This window comes from Ciconia boyciana, chromosome 6, assembly GCF_034638445.1.
Source record: "Ciconia boyciana chromosome 6, ASM3463844v1, whole genome shotgun sequence".
In the NCBI taxonomy this organism is placed as follows: Eukaryota; Metazoa; Chordata; class Aves; order Ciconiiformes; family Ciconiidae; genus Ciconia; species Ciconia boyciana.
In genome coordinates this window covers 63244411-63262424 of record NC_132939.1, presented here as the reverse complement: position 1 = coordinate 63262424, position 18014 = coordinate 63244411, and the positions used below count along the sequence as shown (strand labels likewise).

The 18014-nt window shown below is 40.4% G+C and overlaps 1 protein-coding gene across 3 annotated transcripts in view; it reads left to right on the top strand.

The window, feature by feature from the left end:
- The window catches only part of BRF1 (BRF1 general transcription factor IIIB subunit), a 177182-nt gene that overhangs the window by 126026 nt on the left and 33142 nt on the right, over positions 1-18014 (top strand). For 2 of the 3 annotated variants that reach the window (XM_072866242.1, XM_072866244.1), the window contains 5 exons: positions 1641-1702; positions 3904-3985; positions 4083-4138; positions 5243-5368; positions 5996-6252. In XM_072866242.1, the coding sequence (XP_072722343.1) occupies positions 1641-1702; positions 3904-3985; positions 4083-4138; positions 5243-5368; positions 5996-6252 (583 nt within the window). The remainder of the gene's footprint in view (positions 1-1640; positions 1703-3903; positions 3986-4082; positions 4139-5242; positions 5369-5995; positions 6253-18014) is intronic. The other variant, XM_072866243.1, reaches the window with a different exon arrangement.

The window sequence follows — 18014 nt, the reverse complement described above, 5'->3', positions numbered from 1 at the left end:
CAGTGTTATGCAGTTCCTTGCGAGAGGACGTTTTCTTTGGGGTGAAACCCGTTTTGTGTATGACTTGATATGGAAAGAGTTTAAAACTTTCTGTTGGTTGTTTAAGGTGGATTTTGAAAAGGCATGTGTATGCGCTCGGTGTCTGGTATCAGTAAATGTCTGTTGCATTCAGCAGCCAGATCCTTTGCACCACCTCAAGGGCAGCCTTTTTTCCTCACTAGTTGTTTTGCTTGGATTCCTGACCCTGTGATTTCACGTACTTCAGGCAACTGGTTTAAACGCCTGAGTTTTGCCAAGCAGAGCATCGTTTGTATCTTCTGGGAATGCTCATAATTCCTGCCTTTGCTTGTCTTCACCGTTTGGTGTTCCCAAGCCTCGAGGCTCCATGTTGCCGTAACCTGCCGTTGGATCCAAGAGCTGCAGCTGCCTTCCCCCTCCACCGGTCCAGCGCCGTGCTGCTCAGGAGCTCTGCTCCACGAGAAAGCGCCAGATGGGGGAATCAAACCATTCAAAGATCTTGGTTTGTGGGGAGGCACATCCCCAGGACTGGGGAGCAGGAACCGTGAAGGTGCCAAGCTGTTCTGCACCATTTCAGTTTAATTTGTTATTGCAGATTGTTGATACTTAATTTGTTTATTTTTTCCACAGGTAAGATGGTTAGGTCATCTCTTGTCTAGTCTTGATTAGATGTAATGGAGATGACCAAGAAGATTGCTTCATTCCCCAGCATAAGTCCTTGTGGAATAATTTATTTTCTTCTCTACCTGGACTACATTAATAGTGTATTACCACTGTACATTAATGTGATGTGGAAAATCAGGTTTTGCTGCTGTACATTGTGCCAGTCTCAAATTAGGCCTCAGTTCTGTGCTGTTCTGCTTTTTAATGGATAGAATATTTAAAATGGGGTTTCAGAAGAAGTCTCAATAAATACAAAACTAGAAAAATTACAGTGAAATTGTAATTGCAGAAAGTCATTATTGTTTAACATTTATCTAGACCCTTCCATAGCTTTTAAAAGTCATTTTAAAATTTGGAAATGTTTTAATAATTCCCATTTTACAGATAGAAAAACTAATACGCATCTTTTTACAGAACTGGTATGAGGTAAGTGGTTCAAATGATGATAGATCAGAGTCCAGAAGAAAGCCATGGTATGACTGCCAGCATGATGTGTTATTCACTGGTCCACACTGCTTCCCTGAAAACAGAAAATATTTTCTAAGTCATAATTTACAGATGAATCATTGACCTATAGGGTCTGTCAGAGAAATTCATCTTATGACGAAAGAAAAATGGTCATCTTCCCAAAATGGTTTCCCCAGCTTCCTGGTGAACATTTGTGGCTGTAAATTAAATGGGGACAAATAAAAAGGCAACTGGAAGTGTTCGGCATATTTTTAGTACTGAAGAGGACCATACCGATGCCTGAATTTTAAGTGAATTCAGTGTGGTGAATTTGTGCGTGTGTGTACCCCCATATCGGAAATACTCAGCAACACATTAAACCTCCTGGATGAACATGGAAGGATGCAAATCTCTGAAGAGGATGATCATTAAGTGTTACTTCGCCGTAGAACTTGAATTGCGATTGATTTTGAACAAACATCCACCTAATTAAAATGTGTTCTTTTCTGTAGGTGAGAATACAGGAGATGGTGAATTAGACCTGAGTGGGATCGACGACAGTGAAATAGATCGGGTAAGGTGCCCTCTTATCCTGGGTCTCTCTGCATTTGGATATCTGAGAAAGAAAAATGGTTCTTATCTGGTTTATCCTCTCCCCTCACTGCCTCTTCGCTCTGATCTATAGAGAGTTTCAAGTGATTTCAGTGATCTGAGATCAAAACTATTTGATCTTGGTGTTCCTTGCCCAAGTTATATATGTGTATGAGACTGCTGCTGCTGCTCACTCTTACTGTGCTGGAATGATTATGTTTTAGAATGTCTTTTATTCTGAAGAAGGACTTTTAGAAGTTTGGTGGAGCTCTAAATTCATTATTTAATTAAGATATATTCAACATAGGAGGCTGCCATGGAAACCAAACTGTAAAACCAGCATGTACAGCTTCTGTGTTCTTTCAAAGATTTCTGTAACATTTTCTGGATTTATTATTATTTGTGTGGCAGTGAAAGATACCCTTTACCATATAGCCTGAATATGACAGGCAGACAGCTGTGGAAAACGGCTTGTCGAAGGCCACACAGCAGGTCAACGCTTGAACACACGACAGGGTCCGGCTCTCCTGACTCTGAGCCCGATGCCCTCTCCAGCTGCCACGCTGGTTCAAAGTGTGATTTGAACAGATAATGCCAAAGCTAAAAACTCCTTTTGGGGTACAAAGTCATTGGGAGCGATGAGGTTGCATAGGGATTACTGCAGAATGTTTTTGGCGATGGGTGAAGGAGCAGGAAAATGCTCAGCTTGACTCAGCCGTGAAGCGGGTTTTGCTAGGCTGGGCGTTAGGAGGGGTCTTGTGGATCGAGCGGACGTGGTATGGAGGGAGCGGGGAGCCTGAAGGTTTTCAATATAGCAGGTCCATAATTTAAACAAACGCGGGGGAAGAACAAGCACATTTTCTCCTCCTCCTAGGCTCTGTGATGAGGTCATAACTCTGCTTTTATGACCTCATGTTTATTTCCATGGCAATAGACTGTAATATTGTAAGCTCAAGATTATGAACTCTCTAAAATCATAAGAAGGATGAATAACTGAGCTAGGAGGAAGCGAGTTTTACTATTACAGCTCACCTTTAATAGAAGCAGATGAAAGAGCGAAAATATTGGTCTGATAAACCAGGACTTCCACGGCTGTTTGCTCGCCTCGTTCGCCCTTGGAGGAAGGACTCCTCCCTGCATTAGTTTCATTTGACTGGAGTTATTTTTCTCATAAAAACCTGTATGTACGTTTTACTTCAGAGAAAATCGCGAATGCTCAAACCCATAAGATGGAGAAATCTCAAACTGTTTTTCTTGCACTTAAACATCGTTTTACAAGTCTTGGATCCGCTGTTTAAAAATAAAGAGCCTTGCTCATGAATGATGACCCAATTTGTCTTCTCCGTTCTGCAGAAGTTCTTCACTCCCCAACAGCATTGGCTGTAGAGAACTTTTGTTTCTCGGGCAGTTGTGCTAAATACTGGGTTTGTTTTTACATTTAAGTAATTGAAGAGGAGATCTATCTACCAACCTGCCAGCCTGCCTGCTACCTACCTGTTTATTTATTTCTGTAATTCATCTGAATAGTTCTAGATGTGTTTTACAGCTCCACACCTACTAATGATGTAACCGAAACTAAGTGGAGTTAACTGAAAAAAGCCTAGATGTGGTTACTGAACCCAACTCTCTAAAATCTAGAGGACTAAAACTCCAGCAATCTAAGCTGGTTTCATTCACACAGATGTGGCCGTTGAACTAATATCTCAGTAACTGTGCCTAAACCTTCACAGAAACCTACGCAGAAGACACATGTTTCTGTTTTGGTAGCACAGGGCGATGGTTCCCATACTGTTTTGAATTACAGACCTTCATCAACACGCAGAATTACTTGCAGATGACCGTGTTGTCGTGGTACTCTCTCATATCATCTGAAAAAGATCATAAAACCAGGATCATTTTAGGTTAATTACAGACCACGTGCAATGAGTCCTGGATGGCTGTTGGTCACCCCATCGTAGTCTGGAAACCACACACTGTTTTTTGAAAACATGCTGTTGTTTTTTGCCAGCTTTAGAAGTTACTAGAAATGCTCTCTGCTTATCACATCTCAGTCATATTTTCTTTTATTAATGTATTTTTAAAAACAGAATGTGAATTGACCTTGCCAGTGGTTTTTCAATTCAGTTTTGCTCTATGGTTTTCAAGTTGATTTCTGAAGGTGGATAAACTTGTTTTGTCTTTTAGTATATACTTAACGAAACAGAAGCTCAGATAAAAGCAGAGCTATGGATGAAAGAAAATGCAGATTATTTGAAGGAACAAAAAGGTAAGCATATAGGACTGAAATTCTCCTTTTGGCCAGTGTTGCTGAAATATGCAGTCTGTGTAATCTTCATGCTGGTTACCCTTTTGTCATCTTTCAGAAAAGGAAGCAAGAATAGCAAAAGAGAAAGAACTTGGGATTTATAAGGAACACAAGGTATTAAACTGTGTGCTAATTGTGTCTGTTTGAAAATGTTCTGGAAATTCATTCATTTGCTGATCAACTCCATGTAGGATGTATGGGCATAATGGTACAGGTCACCACTAAACGAGCAAAAGCTATTGTATCTCTACCTGTTATTGAAATACAAGGCTATAATTTTTCAGGGGGTGAGTAAAACACTTTCTTGCCCAAACTTTTATTTTAAATTACTATTGTGAGAAAATTCTGTGCATGGCAAAGTCAGAGCTGGCTCTTTGCATTTATGATTGCTGTCCTAATTGCTTGCTTATTTAAATACAGGTTTTAAGACATGCCTAATTTTTTTTTTAACGGGTTCATGGGGAATTTGTTTGTACTTGCCATAACTTTAGTAGCTTTCTTTGCTCTTACAACAATGATTTCTTTATGAAGAACTGAACAGATCCTTGTTACAGTCACTTGAAGGAATATTTTGTTCTACCTTTCATAAAGAATGTGACAGTTATGTTAACAAATGGCATGTCCTGTCTCCATGTTTAGTAGTTTAAAGCAGCCTAATTGGCCGTATAGTCACGATTTACGGCATTAGTATTTTGTGTAATTGAGCAAGTGACAAGTCAAATCTTCCACATGCAACTAAAATCCATGTTAGTTTTTAGTGCGTATATCCTCTATCTTTTTTTCCAACTAATGCGAAAGACAGAGTTTCCTACTTCCCCTAGGTATTTCAACAATAAAAACAAAACCAGACAATGAAACACTGTTTTATGCTTCAGAGTTTCTCATTCATCCTGCGCTTACGGAGACGTGGCAGTCTACCAGCAATTTTCAAAATTGTATGACTCGTTGGCACCGCCAAGTAGCCCAAACATCCACCTTTTTGTTCGGACAACACAGGAGTTTTTCTCTAACTCTGTATTGTTTCTGACAGCTCGAGTAGAACTTGATTTATATAGTGCTTTCCAATTTCAAGGTAGCACTTGACCCATGTAGGTAAACAGAGGGGCTATTATACATTAAAAAATAAATCTCCTGCAGAGCTTGGTGTTAAAACCTTCCTTTGAAAAGGAAAATGCCGAATGAGAAACAGAGGTTCTTTTTTTTTCCGTACCTACCCAGGCATTGGACATGGCCAGAAACGTTCTCCGGTGTCGTTTCTCTTTGTCTGGCTCTGCACAGCATCAGCCTCCGCAGCGCAGCGCTGGGCTCGGGCTTGCAGCGATTGCCTGGGAAGGGCAGTTGCAGGTGACATTGCCGCTGCGCTCGTGTGTCTGCAGCCTCCTGCTTCCTATCCGTCGGCGTTAATGCCAGTCCACGCTTAGAAAGCTGCTGCAAATATTCTTGGCCTTTTTCAGTGTGGAGGAGGAGTTGGGTAGATGCTCTCCCACGCCGCATTCGAACTTGATATAAAATACCGTTGCAGTTTCGATACGGAGTTGTCAGTGCTTAGGGGAGTCGTGACCCAGCTTGACTCTAACTATAAAGGCAATTTTAGTAGGGGAATTTCTTTATTTCCACACTGGGTGATGCTATCAGGGTCCCTGTTCCTGTAACAGGAGTTCACTCCCTTTTTTTTTTTCATGCGTGAGAAATGGCCCATGTTTCTTCTCTGGCAGCATTACAAATACTAAGTAAAGAATTTGTAATAAACTGTGTGGGCATTTGGCAAAAAGCGAATGCTTCTCTCTCGGAGAAACGAGACCTCTCGGTCCCGTTGAGTGGCAGGAGAGGGAGCGCTGGCTTAGCCCGGCCGCGTCGCCTGCATCCCCACATCAGCAGCACCTGAGCCAGGACTGCTGAGCTGCAGCTCGCCCTTCTGCTTCACGGAAACTTTGTTTGTATCTACATCACTAATTTTATATTTTAATTAAGCCAAAGAAATCTGCAAAGAAGCGGGAGCCAATTCAAGCCAGCACAGCAGGAGAGGCAATTGAAAAGATGTTAGAACAGAAGAAAATCTCAAGTAAAATTAATTATAATGTGCTAAGGGACCTGAACAGCAAAGGAAGTAACACACCAAAGAAAGAGGATGACAGCACTGATGACAGCACCAACACCAAGAAGCTGTCAAGAAGAAAATCTATTGCCAGTAGGAATATAGCCAACCCTGTAAACAGTGTGGGAAAAAGGTACTGCAATTGTTCATTTATATCTCTGTCTGTGAGACTGTCTATGTATCTTTCTGAGCCAGACAATGTAGGGACTGAAACATTTGTTTGAGGCTAAAATAATGTCGGGGCTCTGTTTTTATTTATTTTGCCTGCAGTGTCGCGGCAGCACCTTATTTATAGTTCACATATCAGAGGTCTGCTTTGGTGCGAGTTAATCATCCTGAAGCCAAAAAAAAAAAAATCAATGGAAATTCATAAACGTGAATCTTTCAGCCGGGGACACCTTTTCTTCATATCCTCCTGACATTTGCTGTCCTCCCTTTCTAAGTTGTCTGTATCAGCTGACATGACACTAAATGTTTGAAAGCTTTGGCTTTTTGCTTGATTTGAAAAATATAGTTCCCATCTGTTTTGACAGCTAACTGTTTTGATTAGCTTTTATTTTAGTTTTATTCCAAACTTTTGTTGTTAATTGATGACACAAATATAAAGCTTTACAGTAAATACGCTTGTCGGTTTTCTGGTCTGCATTTGCAAATGTTTTATAGTGTGATGAAAGCTACTATTTTAATGAGTAAAATATACAACTTGCTGGTCAGATTTGTAGTGTGCTGTAAAGTGTATAAGAAGATTGATGTGTCCTATCTGCAATATTCAACTATTTTATTCTTCTTCCATTTATGAAATCACGTCGGATGATCATTTGAATCGTGCCTACGTACAGTAGTTTCTTACTTAGATATTATATGTTTATTTACTGCCTAAAATACACAGTTTTTTGCTTCTGAAGTATAGGCCTGACGCCACAAGGAAATTTAGGTATTTAATTCTGAAATGTAAGATGGTGTCTTTGCTCCATAGTTCAGTTTAGGCATGTGTTGCAGCTGAAAGCGGGTAAAAAAACAAGGAGGGTGGGAGGGCAGCAGGAAATCATCTATTCGTACAAGAATGAGAGACGTAGGCTATATGAAAACGTGAAGCTGGGAGTGTTAGTAACTGCATGTCCCTCAGAAGCTAAGCAAAATAAGGATGATGAGATCTAAACCTCGTATTTTGACTGCATTTGATGGTGAGGCGAGAGGCTCAGTCTTCCATTTTGGCTGAGAAGCCAAATGCCAAAGCCAAAGCCTTGCTTGTCAGCCAAAATGGAAGACCGCGCCTCTGGCCTCACTGCCACCGGGATACAGGTTTTGCAGTGTACCAAACACCTTTTCTTTCTTTGCTGTACCTTCTTTATTCTGTGTTTTACCAAGATGGCTTCATCCTCGTTCAACTTCTCGCTCTTAATATCAACAGCTTTGCTTTCCAGTTCTTGACTCACTGCGGATTTTAGTCTCCCTATAAGTTGCTACTTGAGGTCATGCCTCATGACCCAAGCACATAAGTTTTCCACTAGTGAAGGAAAGCGAAGATTCATTGAGGATTAACTAAGAGCATTTAGCCTATGCTTTATTTGGATTTGACAGGTATTAATGAGTCATATTTCTGGTATTTCTAGTAGAATATGGCCGATTCAGTTGTCTGCAGTGCAATGCTGCGATGGGAAGTAGGGGCTGGTCAGGATCTGGGTTGCATTTCGGAGCTCAGCAGTAACATCCATGCTTGAGCTGCTTCACCACGTCTGAACCTCGTCACTTCTGAGGTTTGCAGAAATGTTGGGCACTTGGAGCTCCTGTTGAAGTCAGCATGTTAAACTCTTAACAGGTGTTAAACTCTTCGGAAAATCATGCTATAAATATTTAATTTAACAGTGGTGCAACTTGAAAAGGTTTCTAAATAAATACAAATCAGTATTTTCCAAAAGCAGCTAATAAAACATGTTTATTTTTCCTCTTGAGAGCCTAAAGTACGTCCTTAAGATGCATAACAGAGTTTCCTGATGATGATTAGCAGATCTTGGATACAATGAATTTTGCAGCAGAACACTTCAGAGGAGGTTGGGGATACATGCCGATATGTGAGTTGAGGAGATTTTGCACTCCAGAAGCAGGCAGTGTTCTTGCTTAAATAATATCAAGGACTTGGCAAACCATTAGTTGGACTTTTTTTTCTTACAATTAAAGATTTATGACATACTTTTGATTTTTTTGCTAGTAGTCTAAATGCCATGCCTTTTAAATGGCATGCATAAATTTCTGTGTTCTGCATTGTTCTTATATGCCATGCATTCATTGCCTTTGTTCAACATTGCTCCTCTGAGAGGTGAATAGCTAAATACTTTCCCAGTGATACAAAAATCATGGTAATTTATATGCAATTAATAATAATAAAAACCCTGAACATTGCTCATTAGAAAATGAATGAAGCACATAATGTATCTTCATCCAGGAGGCATTTGCAGAGATCTTGCTAACCATTTTGGTTTGTAATGATTTGCAGTCCTGCGTGTTTATCTTTATATGTCTTAAATATTTAGTAAGCTGCATTTGACTGCAGTAGCACCTTGCATAACCATGCTTTGATCTGGTCCTTTAGTTCATCTCAGTTATAGTCAGATTTTAAAGAGCTACTGATTTAGTCTTGATCCCAATTAGAAGGTACCAGTACCAAGTTACGGAGAGCTTTACAGGCTAGGAAAGGAATACTCATTCTTGGTAATTAAAACAGCACTCTTGTAAAGGTATAAAATTAGGAAAGTAGATTATTTTTTTTTTAAATAGATATCTTTATTGCTTTTCTTTTGCAAGCCAAGATTTTACATACCTCGCCAGGTTTGGACAGATGATGCAGCCAAGTTTGTCATGTGTCTTAGAAATCATCTTCATATACAGTACGTAGCACCCTGGAAATAGGAGGCTGATCTTCATCTCCATCTTTCTAATCGCCCCTTGCTATAAAATACTCTGTGCTGTTATTTCTGCATAGAGGACTCCAGATTATCTCTAAAAAAATGGTTACCCCAGCCAGACATGGTGCAATCTCTGGGTGGTTTTTCTTTTTTTAATATGACATAAGCTAGCTATTACAGTGTTAATCAGTTAAAGTATTGGAAAAGCTTTTGTTTACTGATGTGATAATGATAAACAAATTTTACAGTCTTGTGAAAAGTTGTTGATTTGCAAGAAATTTATAAAGAGCTGGAATGCTAAGCATGGTCCCAGGAGAATGCTTAAACTGGGTATTCTTTCAGTCGGTGGCCCTTTTAATACAGCTTTGTTTCTACTGTAATCACGTAATGTTTACTTGGATTCCAAAGATGATATAGTTTATTTACATATTATTTCATAAAAAATCCTGATTTTGAAATCTCAGAAATGTTTGGTATTTTCTGAAATTTTGTTAGGAAGGTACTTGCAAAGAATTCTTCCAAAGATCATGCAGATTTCTCCTTTTTAGATGAGTAGACATTATATACATCAATATTTTCAGAAGCAAACTGGATTTTTGAACAAGTTTCTTTACCGTGAATGCTGTGCAACTTTTTGAGTTTTAGAAAAAGACATGCTTTTCTCAGACACATCTCCCAGAATTATACTGGGGTTTTACTTGTTATATCTGTCAAGATGGTAGAAGACTGGTAACAACAATGTAAGTAATTTTAGGAAATTTTATGTTTTGTAAATGTATTTCATTACATTTCTTAATGCATTTTTGTTCCAGTGGGTATCACAATTGGTGCTTCATACGCAAAAGCCGTTTCATTCTCTCTGTGTTAGAGATGTGGCACGGTGGATGTTACCATAATAGATGCTGCAGCTTTAATTTCAATTACCAGTTGCACACTCTGTCTTCACTAATGTCTTCTGTGCATATGACGCATAAGAATAATATGTTGAACTCCTAGAAAAGAACAATTGCCACTTTGAGCTACTTAAAACCTGAACTCCAGTTAGAGCCGTGCCATGTGCTGGAGCTCTTCAAGTCCAATAAAGAGGGGTTTTAGGTCTGGAAGCTTTTGGTTAGACGCTTAATAATTTATTTTATATTTACTTGAGCTGAATCTTACAACATTACTTGTGAAATGAAATGTGTTGTACCAAGAAAATAGGGGAACAAGAAGGCTTTCAAGTCACTACTTTTTAAAAATTCTAAGCTTATTTATCGCTATGTGCTTGAAATTGGTAATGATATCAGAAAAGACAGGATATATTATCGGGGGAATAAATGTGTCAGGTTAATCTCCTGAAGAATTTGCCTTGGAAGAAACGAAGCAGGACTGCGAAGCACAGCTGAATCCGTTGTAATGAAACAAGGTTGTTCTGAATGGAAGCATATGAATACATAATAGAAAACCAAATCATGCTTGCTACGAATATGACAAAAGCCCTTGGTAGAGCTCTCAAATTTGATTAGATTTGGAAATTCACCTCCAAATTCTCTCCGTGGTCTCACTTGTATTTATCGACCTTCATTTTGCTCGTACACGTTGGCACATGGCTCCACCTGCGCTTCAGAGCCACGGGATCTGGATATTGCGAACTGAGCATTTGCAGTACCAGGGACTTGTTCTGCTGCTCAAGTTCCTGCCCTGGGAAGGACACTTCCAATTAGCATCTGCTCCGGCTATATTTTTGTTGGCTTTTCAATGGGTGTCACGACACCAGAAAAATCCCCTTTATTATTTGGGAGAATGTATGTAATACTTTTCTACAGCCTAGCGTTCGGCATCTCATTTAACCTGATAAATTAGTTGGTACTTTCTTGGCTCTAACTGGAATCAGATTCCCCCGGGGGGGTAAAATATAGGCAGAAGCCTAATTTAGGTGCTTTGGAGGAGCCTGACGATCCCACGCTGCAGAGGGAGCCCGGGGAGACAGCGTCAGCTCCCCGCCACGACTCGGTGGGAGCACTGCCCCTGGCTCCCCCGCTCCCACCCGCATCTACAGTTGGCCCTTTCTGGTGTCCGGGATGTGCACATTACTCCGTAAGGTAGAAGTTTGTTTCGATCTCATTGGCTTTGCTCAGTGGCTTTGCCACTTCGGTACAGTGGTGGGAGGAAGGGAGCATGGGGTGCTATTTATGGCACCCAGCCTGAAAACTTTCTCGTCACATCATCAAATGTTGATACTGCGGATGTCCAGCAGAATCTGTATTTCTTTCTCCTGGGGAATAAGGAGGGAAGAGGCCCCAAACCACCTGTTTCCCTCACATCCAGGATTATTGATAATGCCGTTCCCTTTATTTGTAGTTTTACTGTTTCGGTGGGGGGAGGCGTTGTGCTGAGTGCCGTGCCGCGTCCCGGCTGGGCGCTCCTTGCTCAGCTACAAGTCTGATTGTCCTGAATGCTTATTCTACATTGGCCATGGCTTATGATTTATTTTTATAAACCCAAAGCAAACAGGTTTTTTAATGTACAGTATTTTTAGTTTATTTTACATTATGAGACTGGTATTTGTGGAGGGGAGGAGCGTGAGCTCATGTTTTCCAGATTACTTAGATCAATCCCAAATGGCATGAAACAAAGCTCAGCTTGAATAATCCAAGGGATTCCTGGGTGTCTGAAGTCCCCATGTTTGGCAGATCCGAAGCTTTTGAGAGAGAGTTAGCTTTGCCATGCTAACTTTGGTGGTATGCATTCTTTGTACAAATTGGCCCTTTGAGATGGGATCTTAAGAGTGTTTTTATATGCTTTAATTTTCCACCATATATTTTTATTTTTCAGAATTGCCTTCAGCTCTTTGTCTAATTTACCTTTGATATCCTGTTTGTCTCTCTCTGCTTTGAAGTCTGTTACGTGGTTTGGAATTCATGTGTATTTACTCAAAGTGAGATATTAAATTTTATTTCTTGTCTTGTGCTGCTTCAGGCCTTCTTTTTTATATGTGACTAACATGCTAGCACCAATTTCCCACCTGGAATAAAATTCCTTACAGAAGATACTGGGAGTATTTGTTGAGATGGCAGTTAGGAGTTTCTTCTATCGCTTAATTATTATTTGGTTGATATTTTTGGTGTTTCCTCTGGAAGCAGTCTCGTGTTGGCTACGGGATTGACTAGACTGTGATTCCTGGGTATGAATGTACATGTGGTGGGAGCCTTCCCATTGAGCATGTGGAGTCAGCTTTTGGTTTGAATATTATATACGTGGTAAATAAATTCTCTAACCACTTTGACATAACTGTTTTCTTATGTGATCTGCGCTTTGAGAATTTCTTTGGAGTGTAATTTCATGTATGTTTGTGCTTTGCTGTGGTATATAATCATTTAAATCAAAGGTTAATCAAAATAATTAGTCATTTTAAACAGGAAAACGGTGACATTTGATAAGTACCTCCACTTAAAATAAATCTTACCAGTATTTTCCAGTCTTGTAACTTTTAGAGGGACAAGCTTATACAAATTATGTTTAGTATTTTATTTACAAAAAGGAAAGCCAAGAAAAAAATGAATCCAAGACTTCCAAGGTTCTGCTTTTCAAGTCATGCCTCTTTTTATTGAAGTTAGCTGTATGGGGGAGAGCTTTACGAATGCCCTTGAAAGGAGCTGACACATGCATTTACTTGTTCACAGTTGATTTGAGGAGTTGATCTAGTAAAGCCTGTAGTAATGTTGTAACCTGGCTAATGCTGCAGGTTACTGCTGTTCATAAGAGCTAGGAAGCCTTTTGTAATAAGGAGATAAATCAGAGGCAAGAACTGGAAAGAAATGTATCTGACCCAACATGTTTTAAAATGAGTGCGTGTTTTTAACTTCTGAACGCTAAAATGTGATGACCAGCAGCCTTTCCTTCTTCATTAAGTGAGGACACAGGAGGAAAAATGCATTGCTTCTGCGTGTAGCACCACACTCCTGAGCAGATGCGGAGTTAAGAAAATGCCACCGAAAGATTTGGGAGGCAGGAGCCAGCACACTGTCTGGGGAGCGGTGCGGCAGGTTATCCCTTTACCCTCAAATTCATTTCTCTTGATGCTGAGATAGGACAGAAGGATAGGGAAAGATTCCCCCCTCCTCCACCCCCAAAAAAAAAAAAAAAAAAAGAAGAAAAAGAAAAACCAGTTCCCCAAACCCATCCTTCCAGAAGCTGGCAGGTGTTTGTCAGGATTTGACGTTTATTCTGATTACTCAGGCTATTTTGAAGATCAGTTCCCCCTGATACCAACGATAGCATTTTTCTTTCACAGCTGACAGGCTTGATACTCCTGAAAATACAGCTGCACTAAACGCTGAAACACGTGTGGGGAGCGTGTCCCGTGGCTGTGCGCTGTACCGTTGGGAAAGGGGCTCCCTTCCAGCCAGCGCCCGGCGCAGCTCGCGTCCCCAGCCTGCGGGCTCTGGGTGCGTGCGTCTGCTGCTGCCGCTGCCTCCCAGGTCATTTCAGCGGTTCCTCCGGCAGCTCTGCGCTTTCTGCCACACAGCATCGGTTCGTTAGGGTGAGGTTACCAAAAAGCTAATTCCTTCATCCGCAATCCTTTCCTTCCTCCTGCAGGAGGTGACTTACAGAATCGTTTCCCCCTTTCACGCCTGTTCTGCCAGGAGGTTAAGAGAAACAGAGGTAAAGGTTTTCTAGCTTGTTATGTTATTAAAATGGAGTATTTTTCCTAAGAATCCCAGTTTTAGATCCATTAGTTTTTGAGTACTGGAATAATTTTTTCAGTACTGGAATGAAATGCCCAAATTTTGGTATGGCAACTAACCCACCTGTATTTTCTCTGTAAAATATAATTAGAGGAAAATGCCCCTGGAATAGCTTAATAATAGAAGAAATAATGTAAAGGAGGCTTCTCGATGTGAACTGTACCAATTTCTGTAAGTTGCTGCAGATCATCTCTAGTTGTACATCATTCATTAAGAGCATTCAAATGTTATAGTACAGACATTTAATGTTGTCAAAATTTGGTTTAGTGTGAAGATAAGGGAACATGGTCTGCTGGGACTGCAGAGGAGTGTTCCTGAGCTGTCATTTACTTGGACTTACGAGAACCTGTGAGATATATATAAATAAACCCTTGAAGATTGGGTGAGGACACATCTAGGCTTGTGCAAGTGTTTCAGCAATAACAAGCGTCTGCCAAATCCAGTCCTCGGTTCCATTTACCCCAAATGATTAGAATGCCTTCAATTTAAAACTAAAAAGGCATTGATCTGGCTCGACCTCATGGCCCAGACCCAGGTCAAGTCTCCTTATTTTTACAGCAGCCTTCTTGTTTGTTTAATATAAATTGGATATTGCTTTTCTGCCTCCCACTCCAGAAAATCGTCTCCTTATTGGATTCCAGAGGAGGTCGGCTGGGCAGTGCAAAAATGCAGAGGGGATTTTTGTGACTGAAATAATTTCATCTTGCATTTTAAGACCAAATAGGAGCAATTTTAGCCCAGAAGATAATTTTGTGTGACAGTTGGATTGTGAGCGCCTTGTTTATCTATGTTCTCATTTTCAGGTTGGTTATAAGAAAATGGTCTGCGAGCTTTTTTCTTCCAAATTATACTCAGTGGGTCTAATGGGAGACTTAATATAAATATGTATGCACAGTCTCTGGAACTTTAATGGCGTGTTAGCAAAAACAATTATATGTGATGTGGGGGGTGGGAAGAAACAAAGAAATCAGAAGTGTTATGGCTCTTGTTATCAAACCTAGAGGTGCACGTCCTGCTGTTGTGGCTGCGAGTGCTTCAGCGCTGTGAAATGCTCGTTCTCAGTCTGTAGATTTTTCCGATTTATTTCTTTGTGTTTTCACGGGTGGAAAATGGTTGGTTTCTGAATTGATTTCCCTTTGACCCTAGTCCAGCAGAGTCTGCTCGTTGCTCTTTACAGTATATATCTGCTCATTTATTTTAGTATAAACCAGGGGAAGTGTATGTCTGATGTGTGTTAGATTTGCAAATTAAGTTGAGTCTTCAGCGAATATTTGTTAAATGTTGAAGGAAAGGGAACAAAACAAACAAAAAATTAACTTTTTCTCGCTACAGCATGGCATATGTTATTTTACCGAGACTAATACCCAAACTAGGAGAGCAGTCACATGAAGCTTCTTGTTTCTCGTTGTTTGCACATGTTGCCAGACCGGATAGCTGGCAATCTTTATGTGGTTATGACTGCAGTTCTTTCACCATGGCTGGGTAAAGTATTGGAAAATTGTAGCAGTTTGTTGCAAATCTTGAGGTACTGTTTGTTCACATAATATTTAACAGCATCTACATAATTAGTTTTAAATTGGCCGGTGTACTGTAACTTAGTCATTTATGTAAGTGCTGTTCCATTACCCAGTGATGCTTCTGGTGTGCTGGCTGATTTCAGTTTTACCTTGCTGCAGTCGTTACTAAATATAGGATGAAACATACTGAGATAACTTCTAAACGTGGTCTTGGAAGATACGTGCAGCAAATTTAACTTTTTGTTCTGTTGTTGAATTTCCAGTTTATTGTGAGTCAGAAATTTCTGCCCAACGTTTTCCCCTTCCTCCAGTGCAACACAACGATAGATTGAACAAACCCACTGCCGTGGTTAGGATGTGCAGGAACCAAGGTAACTTCCCCACCGGCTCTAGAGCAGCCCATCTCCTCTTCTGCCATACAGACCCCTTGTGACCCAGAAAGAAGTAAGGGAGGAAAGCACCGGCTTTTACATACATTTTCCTCTCCCCCCTTATTTTACACTTGAAAAGAAACCTGTGCTGCTACAGAGGTTGGATGGGCAGGTGCAGAGTACAGTATAGCGTGTATGGACCTCAGGACCTGCCGTCCATCTCCCAAGTGCACGTGCAAGTGGAGAACCTCTCACCCCAAGTGCTCTTCCGAGGCATCGCCTGGCTCAGCAGCTGTCAAAAACTGTAGACGATTCGAAATCTTTCCATTCAAGCAGGACTGTGGTAGCTGGCAGGGAAAGGATACAATGAGGCTATTACAGCCCGCAGCGTGACACGGTGCGATAGGTTTGAAATCTGTATTGATATTCAGAGTTGAGTGCAGCCTTGCTGAATTGGAGGAGTGGAAGATGCTTGGACATTGAGAGCACTCTCAGGTCCCATACAGAGCAGAAGTGTTGGGCGTGTATTTAATAGTCTGTTGTCTTTTTATTCAGAAATGGTTTTAGATGTGGCATTTATGTGAAAGAAATATATGCTACTTTACAGCATAGTGTTCTTTTAAGAAGTTATCAACATATTTAATGTGAGTGTTTTGAGATCTGAAATATGAAGGACGCGCATACAAATTTGGAAGCGGAATGAAGTGGCTGGCATATTTATTTTGTAAGGTTATCTTTGCCTGTCTAGAGTGGTGACATGGTAGTTTTAATAGAAAAATGGCTTTGTACACTTCTGCACAGATTTTATCATGCAGCAATAAAGAAACAAAGTGATTTGGAGTCCTAACTAAAACTATTGTTGCTGAAGTTGAGCGAGACAATCGTCAGATTAAAGCTGTAGTTGAATCAATCAGTCATGTGATGAATTAATAACAGCGATTAAAGTCAACAGTGAATCGAATGATTAGATGAAGAGAAGCAAGACAGAAATCAGGGTGGTTTAAAACATACAACTGGTTATTACAAGGCAGTAAGTCTGGGTACCCAGCAAGCATCGCCTGCTGCCTGGCTCCTGGAGGCAGAAGCGGGCCCTTCCAGTTTGTGCTTTAGTAAGTCACTTCAGGGGTTAATTCTGTGCCTAAATGTGCTACTTAGATGAAGGTGGTTTAGACAATTGTTCATTTTCCATTTCCTGACAAATGAACTGTGTGCAAGCAATATTGGCTTAAAAAAATTGATATGCAAATATAGCACATCTTAAACACGTTTGCACTTTATTCATACCTTTTGAAATATTACAGAAAAAGGTTGATGGGAACAGAGTAGAAGAAAGGCGAACTCCTTTGTGTAGGTTGTTTGTGGAACAAGGTGGGTAGGAGAGCAGTTGAGGTTGCTCATGTCAGGTGGCTGATGGATGCCTCCTGCAAGCTTTCTCTGGGTATTCCTACATCAGGCTGTACCTGCTGGGGTCTCTCCTCCTCCTCCTCCTCTGGACAGTGTCCAGGACATTGGGATCATTAATGGCTCTCAGTGATGTGGCACTGCGAAAAAACTACCTTTTGCTGATGTGTTCATTTGTGATACTGCCTCTGCCACACCTCTTCAAATCTTCTAAACGCTTTGGTGAACTAAGAGCTTTCTTTGCCTATAGCCTGGTCCAGTCCAAATGTAATTTTGACCTTTGGGCAATCTGCGATATAAAATATTACTGGGTCTTAGTGTCAGATTTTATGTAACTTATTTTTATTTTTAAAGTCAGAACATATATACTCCAACAGTATAAGAGAGAAGCTTGCTGAAAAAGCTTCAGTCTCATCATGGGAAAAGTTCAGAGTACATATACCTTAAATTTTCTTAAATCCCTGTAGGAATAGAACTACTTCTTATCCATGCAGCCATATTTTCATTTTCCTGTTATTTCTTATTCCTTTTCACCAGCAAAGCATTGGGGTAATGAAATAATTTGGTTTAACTGGATTACATACATGGATCTTGTATGGCTCAGATAGACTGTGTCATACATTTCGTGAAAATAAACCTAAATACTGATTCATCAACTCTAAAAGCATGAAATGACAATACTTAATGCTGTTCTATTAAAAAAAAAAACAGAGGGAAGGGAAGCATGAAGGGAAGAAAAGACAAAGAAAGGGCTAATTAAGGATTTAATTAGCCACTGGGGTTTGGGTCTTTTTGCAACTAGTGAACTGAGTCCAGTGTAAAGTGTGGTATATGTAAGCCATAAAAAATCATGAATTCTGTATAATGCAAAGTAACTTACTAGCAAGTGACTGACTAGCTAGAGACGTCTTGGTTGGAAGGGAAAGGTTTTTGTAAAAATTAACCTCATCTCACTGACCTTTGCCGGCCCTGGCTG